At 40.3% G+C, this 9,202-nt stretch overlaps 1 protein-coding gene across 2 annotated transcripts; it reads right to left on the bottom strand.

Annotated features, from left to right (window-relative positions):
• Positions 1-5,993: 5,993 nt before the first annotated feature.
• pou3f3a (POU class 3 homeobox 3a) lies at positions 5,994-9,002 on the bottom strand. Of its 2 annotated transcripts, none has more exons than XM_016523362.1 (2): positions 7,109-9,002; positions 5,994-6,935 (listed from the first exon to the last, which is right to left on the bottom strand). In XM_016523362.1, exons 1-2 carry the CDS (start codon positions 8,379-8,381, stop codon positions 6,889-6,891), a joined length of 1,320 nt encoding a protein of 439 aa, XP_016378848.1. In that variant the 5' UTR covers positions 8,382-9,002; the 3' UTR covers positions 5,994-6,888. The 2 variants fall into 2 exon arrangements, with proteins under 2 accessions (XP_016378848.1, XP_016378847.1); XM_016523361.1 differs by having other exon boundaries at positions 7,149-9,002.
• Positions 9,003-9,202: the final 200 nt, after the last annotated feature.

Below are 9,202 nucleotides of genomic sequence, written 5' to 3'. Positions count from 1 at the left end.
GTGTCACAAGACTAATATGAAATCATTCTTATGCTCATTTGCTGCTCAAAAATGTTTTCTTATTATCCATGTTGAAAATAGTTTTGCTGTTTGTTTGTTTGTTTATTTTTTGTGGAAACCATGATATTTTTGCAGGATATACTTTGATGAATAGAAAGTTGAAAGAAACAGCATTTATTTGAAATTGATAAGTGTTTGCTGTCAATTTAATGAGCTGTTGCTGATTAAAAAAAAATTCCAAGATAAACAAACAAACAAATAAATACATATTTTTCACCCAAACTTTTGAATGGTAATGTAAATATATATAATCTACATTACCTGTAAAGGTTTTTTCTTGCAAATTGGTAAATTTAGGTGTTATGTTGTCATGGCAAGAAAGTTGTCAAATTGGATGTGAGTTACACTGAAAAATGTAGTAATAGATTTTTTTTTCCGCACTAAAATCTTGTTGACATATTGTTTATATCATATGGCTGAACTGTTGAAAAGTATTTTAGCATTTATGAATTGGCCCCATTCACTTCCAATGTAAGTGCCTCACTGTAACTAAAGAAAAGGGACGTTTAAAATTAAAATGAGTTTTTTTTTTTCAACATTCAATTCAACAGTATGTCACAAATGCTGTTGATTGAGCTTATTTCAAGAACACGAACAATTGCGATCACTTCAGATCTTGGATTACTTCAGATTATACGAACCCTAGACATCTTTTGAAGTATCTGCCACTGAACGGCCTCACAAGGCTCAGAGGGCAAGAGGGCAAGGCTGCTGGGGTGAGAGGGTGGGAACAGTTCAGCAATCAACACACTTCAACCGGACTGCAATTCTCAGCAGGCCCAATCACGTTAATCAGTGTTTGTTTCCTGTAGAGTCTGGTGTTGCAATGTGGCAATAATTAACAGCAAACACAGGATAACAGAAACCCCACTGTTATAAATATGACATCTGAGAGAAAATTCGTACCAGAGCGTGTGACAGCAGAAATAAGAGGACCATAAAAAGGTGGCACAAGTTTGTGTTTATTTCTGTTTAGGTGAACGTGTGGCTGGGGTTAGTAAGGAGGAATACAGCACTATAACGCATTATGTCATGATTATGCGTGTACATTGTGTGTGTGTGCGTGCGATATTTTTCCCTCTCTGCCACCCTTATCGTGGTGCTTTGATACAGAAGCCCTAAAGACTAAGCCAGAATAGCAGGATTAACACACGATGCATAATAACAGTCTTGTGTTCATCACTTCTGAACAAGGTTTGGAGAACAATTACCAGCAATTAAACCACCGCCAGTTATTCAAAGAGATAATTATGTCCTTGGTGTATTGCATCAATTAGCTACTTTTATTTCAGCCCGCAAACTCTCTGCTACGTTGTATGTGACATGTTTGGAGAGGTTTGAACAACAGGAATTCCTGCACTTATCCCCCATAAGTACAGTGAAATATGAGCACAGAGAAAGTGAAAAGTATCCTCTCATCTATGAAAGGATTTTGTCGTTCTGCCGTTTTGTTAAACGTAGCCTACTAATAATAATGACGTGGTCCAAGGAGAAATCTCTCTGAAGTGACAATTTGGATTTGACATCCCAACCGAATAGTTCGGAATGCTCGAAAACCGAAGATTAAAACCAAACAATCCTGAATATGTATTGAGGATGATTTTCTTGAGCTGCCGAATGGCTCGTCGTCGTATAGGCCACTTGTGTATATTGAATTCAGTCGGGCCGAAGTGCATACTATACTGTAATAGCATTTCAGGAGAGGCCTGTTCGATGCCGAGACCTTATTCGATGGATTTAGGTCTACATTTTTTCCATTCTTTCCGAGGGAGATTGAGGCTCTGAGAGCTTAGCTGAAATTCAGATGTGCCCTTGAAGAGATATGGTGTTGTGCTTTTTGATGACCTCAATACAATTCTGACTCAATCCATTCAGATAAAGGACTGACCTTAACAAATTGCGCCGTGACTACAATGAGTTGAATTTAAAAGAGCTTATGCTTGAAAGAGCTCTTGATAATGTGTAAGTGTTCTTTAGAAACAGCAAAAACATGCTAATGCAAATATTCGTAGCTGTGTCGTGCGCGTTTGGAAAACAAGACTATGCTAAACTAATATATTTGTTTTACAAAAACACAAAGGAGTTGGAACGAGAAGCGGTGGCAGATTTGGTTGAATTGTGATGCTTCTTTTACCTTTTTGGGGGCCTCAAGGGTATAATGGCTAACTTCAAATACCTGTGTCCAATTGTAAGTAATCTATTAAACCACAGAGCCCACAGCTTATTTCCCCTCTGCTTCACATCCTCCAGTTAATGTGATAGGTACAACAAAAGCAGGAACACCTTTCACCTCCTGTTCTCTACTTGCGTCTTTCATTTTCTCTCACACACACTCATATCCATATTTAAGATTGCTGCCTATCGAATGAACTGCTTTCATTCAAAGCGCTTCTTAACCGGCGACGTCTGAGCTGGAAAGTGTGTTAGACTCATTTAGTATTACTAATGTGGAGATTTAATGATTTAGGCTCTGGCGCTCTGGCCCTTGCCACGTGTGGAGTCAGTTTGTTGCTAAGAATTTGAATGTGTGCCTTCGGTCCCCCACTTCCTCAAGTTCCAGGGGCCGGTCAGAGGCAGCGATGCGTTGGCCGTCAGCCCCCCGTACTCCTCAATGGGCAGGCTCTGACATGCTGTCACCTTGGCAACTGCTGCCAGGGTAATGTGGCTGGCAGGCTAACTGACCTCGGCTGGCAGTGTGCCATGGGCTTGCAGCAGGTGTGTGACAGTGAAGGTCCCTTGGCCGCTAATCCAGCCGTCTTGTATAGCCTCGGACCACATCTATTGGCCGAAGGTCTGATGGGAATTGTGAGAAAAGAAAACGTTATGCTGTGTAGTGAGACAGGGTTAGATCACTGGCTGGTCTGGGGAGAACAAAAAAAGCAGCTTTTAAGAAATTAGAAATAACTACATCACTAGGAATATTTGAATTATATATCTGTATCTCTACACTTATGTACACTAGGTAAACATATGCAGTTGAATAGCTTTATAAGAGGCATTTAAAGGTTAGTCTTACGTGTGATTACTTTTTTTGCATTTTTAATTTTATCGTATTTATTTTTATTTTATTAGTATAATTGTGTAATTTTAAATAAATCATATAGGCCTATCCAAAAAGGAAATAAAGATTGTAGCACATGTTATTTTGAACGTTTTCGGAGATAAGCTTACTTCAGCACGCATTTTTCTTATTATAATTGCTGTTGTTTGAAAATTTCATTCAGTATTGTTTTGTGGATAACATGGTTTGATATTGATACTCTATTCATGCAGGAGGGAATTCCAAAAGATGGCGCTAAAGAAATATGGGAGGGTACGATTCCTTTTCTATGGTCCTATGTATTTGGGTAAATTTAACCCTTTAATTTTTATAAACGATCTAAAAAAAGGAATGTAAAAAAAAAAAAAAGATTTAAATTCGACTTCATTTTAATTGTTACAATTTTAGTTACACAAATTTGACTCGTGAAGAAAACTCCGAGTTTAGATATATTTTTATTATTATGACTGCATATAGGTTAGTTTATACGTAAAATACCCACACAGAACAAAGCAAATATAAAATAAAAAGTCCTAAATGTGGAAATAAAAATAAAATTAGTTTGTGTATTATGGTGTGCGTGTACTATTTTAAATGTTTATTATTTATTTATTTATATGTTTAATTATTTTTGATACTTTTAGCATGTTTTATTTGGTAGGCTACAATAGATCTAAGAGACGATATATAGACGTACACATGTATTTTCAAATTTAAAGATAGGAATTCTCACAGTTTTATAGCCTATTGTGCAATTCAGGGTCTAACACATAAGAACGAAGAAGAACTAATTTTCATCAGAATCATTACAGTTATCTTTGTGAGTTTAACTGAGGAGGTACAGCCGATGTCTTTTCATATTCATTTGAAGGTTGGTTTGTTTACTTTGGAAACTTTTAAAATATACTTTTTAAAAAAACAACAACTTTATTTTCGAATATATTGTAAAGCTCAAAATTAAAGCGAGTTAACAGTAATGTAATCAGCCTAATAAATCTCTTTATTTTCATTCATTTTTATCACTGCTTATCATAAACTTTGTGATAATAGTGCATTTTAGACAGTTTTAGACAGAAACAGAAAGCTTTACAACTCCAGTATTCTGGGTGTGTGAGCGATGCTATTAACATTGAGTATATTGCATGAAGGGTGGGGCGCGTGCTTATAACCACAGGTTGAATTTCGTTGCCACGCAACGGATGTATGGTAAATCATCCGCGAAATTTAAATCTTCAAGAGAAGAACCGTGTGTTTGGCTGAATAGTCACTACCACACAAAAGTTCTCCGGAAAAAAAAAATCAGCTGCACTCCCAAGTCTCAACAGAAGCGTCGTTCGTTCAGCTGGAAGGTTAGTGTTGCGCCTTAGCTGAAAAGCCAGCTATTTCAAACACAGCAGAAATGAATACAAATGGGGGAAATTGCCAAACTTGTCTTGATGAAAATTAAGGTCCAACAGTTGTGCTATTCCCCAGCAGAAACGGTCGGTTTACAGAAAAAAGCAATTCAGTCACATAATCGTTTTTGCACGCTTTTACATTGCAATCTGATGGAAGGATCTAGGCCCTTTTGCACTCAGAGAGCTACGTGGCAAGCATACGAATTTCCATGCATACAAATTCACTCCTGCTTTAGAGCGTGCACGGAATGGATTCCAAATTACGTCACTCGCTGAGCGGGACGCTCGTGCTTTTTTCAAATTTAAATTTGAAAACAAATAAAAGCATTTTACGAAATGAACGTTCCCGAAATTAAGCCAAATAAATCAATTGTTTGCTGAAGGCACGCTAATTTAATATTATGTATTTGAATTACGATAAATGCAATTTTGCAGTTTGTTCTCTGCTAGGATATTGAAGTTGTTTTATTCAGTTCATCCAGTTCAGTTTACTGAAATGACCCGGACTGAACAATAAAACAATGTCCTGAAATTCTACAAAGAATGCGGTAAATGGGTTGTCTGAGGCAATAATCACGTCGCTGGTAATCATGATTTATGTCAAATACGTATGAAAACAAGGGGGGAAAACACTAAGAAACTTTCAAGACATTCTAGTGGTATTACAAAATATGGAAATTATTACTCTGGTTTAATGGGGACAAGAGTTTTGAAAAGGACGAGTAGTAGTGCAACACTGAATAGTGCAACACATTTCCATGTCTCTTTGATTTATAATAGGCTATTTATACCTATAGAGTCATTTCTTTGTCTTTTTTTTTTTTGAGAAGAAAGAAGGCCTCAGAATGTTTTGATAATTTATATTCAGTTGAGAGGAAAATAATCTAAATCAAAATAGTGTATGTCAGCTGGTATAATGCGTAATATATATAATTGGTACAATACGAAAACAGTATAACTGATCAGGTTTGGGATACCCCATAACCCCGCACTATTTGGAGTCTCAGAAAATCTTTAACTCAGGACGGAGAAGTTTTATAATGAAATTAAAAATGTATTACATTGTTTGCTTTTGCAACGACGACGTGAAGCGTATCTTTACTTGATATACGCCGTTAATATAGCAGATAGACAGTATATAGACAATTACATGGTATGATTGTTTCTTTTGTTTTTCAAAGAAAACACGAAAGCATATACAGAAACACATGCTAACAGAAAGAAGAAAAAAAATAAGACAATAAGGAAATATGACAATGCATGGTGAAAACATTTGGGAAGTTCTCGCACGTCCATATTTAGGCCAAGGGTCAGAAGATCGAGGAAAAAAGATACTCTTCTAAATTCCCTTTGTATACATTTCAGAAACTGTCTCTGTATTTGCCTAGACGAAACGTCAAACAAATCTTAATGTGTTTTAATTTACAAAGAAGTTTAATATTTAAACAAAATTGAAAGAAAGAAAGAAAGAAAGAAAGTTGCACCGATGCATCTGAAAGCTATCAGATTTATTGTTCTCATTCACTTCTCGCTGAGTCAGTACTGAACTTAAATAACAACCACGGGGGAAACGGTTTGACAACGGTTTGTTTCAGCTTCGTCAATGTGTTTGTGTACAATATCTGTATATAATAACAAGTGTAATACTAACAGTATAAAATATAATCAATATTTAAAACGGCAGGGGGAAGGCCTACAAGAGATGCTACTAGGTTGAAAGTCATCACAGCGCGCAACAAATCTGTCATTGCTCCTGAAAATATTTTGAAATAGATTTTAGTGAAAATATAAAGCAAATCATTTAAATCAACACAGATAATTCATATTGCCAATTTTACACAGACATGTTATCAAAAACCCACCAAAAAAATCTGCCTGGAAAAAGCAGTGAAGAGAGGGCAATATCCACGATTATTCAGCCAAACAACAACAAAAAGTGTTTACAAGGGGTCGGCTGAAATTGGAAAATAAGTGCAGCTTGAGAGTAATCAATCTTTTTTTTTTTCTTTTTCTTTTTTTTTTTCTTAAGAGTTTTCTCTGTGTAAAAGCTATTGACAGAAGTGTGGTCCACAAAAATACTATGAAATAGAAAAGGTGTAGTTTGTTGCACATAATGCAATTCCGTTTTGCACATGATGCAAAACAATTCCGTTTTGTTAAAGTGAGTAATATAATTCCTGTGCGTAAAATTGATACGTGTCCTGGGGTAAATTGTTCCACTGTTTAATATTTAATGTTTGTCTGCATTGATCCATGTCCGTGGGAGTTCTTTTGTCATTTCAATCCATAAAGTCTATGTTGGCTTTGGGCTGGTTATGATTTCGGTGTCAGTGCACCAGAATCTCCTGGCCATAGGAGCTCGCAGTTGTCACGTTGTGGTTGCTGTCCGGTTCATCTTTCAAACTTGCACCTTTTAAGTAATCTACCACAAAACTCCCCTGAAACACAGAGCAAACAGAGTCATTTATCGTTAGGGACATTGGAGGATAAAACGAAGAGCTTTTAAAGATTTTAGTTTCGGCTTCTCTCGTAATTTACATAGAATATTTGTGATATCTTGCTGACTTGAAGTGTATATAAAATGATTTGTTCTACGTCTCAGTGAACATACGTTTGCAGTCCATGGACGGAGGCGGTGTGTCTGCACTCACGTTGCCGGCATGGGTGTACACGTCCTCGGGCGTCTGAGGGACCCCAGGCGGCGTCATCCTCTTCTCCTTCTGCCTTCGGTTGCAGAACCAGACCCGAACCACCTCCTTTTCCAGCTGGAGGTTGTCCGCCAGAGAGGATATCTCCTGCGCTGCCGGTTTGGGGCATTTCAAAAAATGGCTCTCCAAGGCTCCCTTCACGCTCACCTCGATGGAGGTGCGCTTCTTTCGTTTCCTGCCTTGAGCTGCTATTTTGTCGATGCTGGTGGGACTGCCCGTGGTCGAGTCGGCCTCCTCTAGCCACTTGTTCAGCAGCGGCTTGAGTTTGCACATGTTTTTAAAGCTCAGCTGGAGAGCCTCGAACCTGCAAATGGTGGTCTGCGAGAAAACGTTTCCGTAAAGAGTTCCCAGCGCTAGCCCGACGTCGGCTTGAGTAAAACCCAGTTTGATCCGACGCTGCTTAAACTGTTTGGCAAACTGCTCCAGGTCGTCGGAGGTCGGCGCGTCCTCGTCTGAGTGCGAGTCGTGGCTGTTGACTCCCGCGTGGTGCTGCTGGTGGTGGTGGTGGTGAGGGTGCTGCTGCTGCTGATGATGGTGGTGGTGATGATGGTGATCCATTTCTGGCGAGTCTCCTCGCATCAGCCCCGGGTGGACTAAACTCCCGGGAGGGTTCAGCATCCCGTTGACTGTGAAGCCACCCGGCTGGGAATAAATGAGAGACTGCTGGGACTGCTGCTGGCCTCCGGTGATGGTGGGGATGTGGGAGGCTGTGGTGCCTCCCCATGCGCTTTGGTGCGACTGGTGAGCCCCTAAATGCGAGGCTCTGTGGTGCAGCGCGGTGCTAGAGTGTAGGTCTTCTCTGTTTGAACTGTTCTTCACGTCTTGTTGCTGTGGGCTCCCGGCCATGCCAACTGGGCTGGAGGACCAAGGGGAGCCGGCTTCTGCCGCTGCAGCGGCTGCGGCGGCGGCGGCCGCGGCAGCCGCATGTGGCAGTGAGGTAACCCATTGATGGGCATGGCTCAGCATGTGCCCCCCGTTACTGGCCGTCATGGCTCCTTGCATGAAGTCGCTCTGCACCATCTTGACCGCGGGGTCTCCTCTGTAACCTCCCGACACCGATGTTACGGCACCGCTTCCCGGCTGCATGCCACCACCTCCGGACTCCGAGTGCACGATCGAGGCTGATGAGAGAATGCTATTGCTGGCCAGGTAAGGATTGGAAGCCGCTGTGGCCATCCCCCCTCACCACTTTGAACAATTCTACTTATTATTCCCCCTCCCCGTATTGCCGTAACTTTTTTCCAAGCCTCGAAGGCACGCACTATTTCATGAATTATTCAAGCTGGAAAAGTATGCGTGGTATTTTGATTTGGTCCACCGACAGCACGGCAAAAGATGGCCAAATTATATCCGTCAAACCCTCCTTTTATCAGAAGCAAAAGGAGAAAGAAATACCTTCAGCGTAGAAATCCACATTATGCATGGAAGTAGTTTTTACGAAGCATTCCGTTCTTAATGTCATTGTCTTAAAGGCCAATTATGTAACCAAAAAGTCTTGTTTGTTCTTCTTCACATCAACTTCTCGTGACGATTACACAAATCCCACATCGAACTTCATCGCGCGCTCTCTTGACTTGATGTGAAGGCTTATCAGAAGAAGACGCTCCTTTGTAAACTTCACTCTTGTCCCGCAACCCACAAGGCGTTTTCTTACCGAGTCTTGCTTCTCATATTTCTTCTTTTCACAGAGCCCATCTGACGTTAATCTTCAATGCGTTCAACTGCACTCAACCCTATTAAATGCCCGCGAAATGGAGAGCTTTCACTGTCCTCGCTCGCTCCGTTCCTCTCTCTGAGCGCGAGAGCACGCGAATGTTTACGTTCAGCCCCCGCGTGCGCACACCATCCACATCCTTCACCCAATTACCGCGAGGAAGTTTCTGCGAGATTGATGCTCATTGGATATCCTCCGGGAGAGTGACAGATCTTAGGGCACAGCTAAGAAATCACGTCAAGGCGTTGCAATTTGCTATGTCTAATTTGGATATGTCAACATA

The sequence above is a fragment of the Sinocyclocheilus rhinocerous genome, unplaced genomic scaffold, assembly GCF_001515625.1.
Source record: "Sinocyclocheilus rhinocerous isolate Xijiao unplaced genomic scaffold, SAMN03320098_v1.1 scaffold1441, whole genome shotgun sequence".
In the NCBI taxonomy this organism is placed as follows: Eukaryota; Metazoa; Chordata; class Actinopteri; order Cypriniformes; family Cyprinidae; genus Sinocyclocheilus; species Sinocyclocheilus rhinocerous.
The sequence above is the reverse complement of the archived record's forward strand: the minus strand, read 5'-3'. Positions and strand labels throughout refer to the sequence as shown.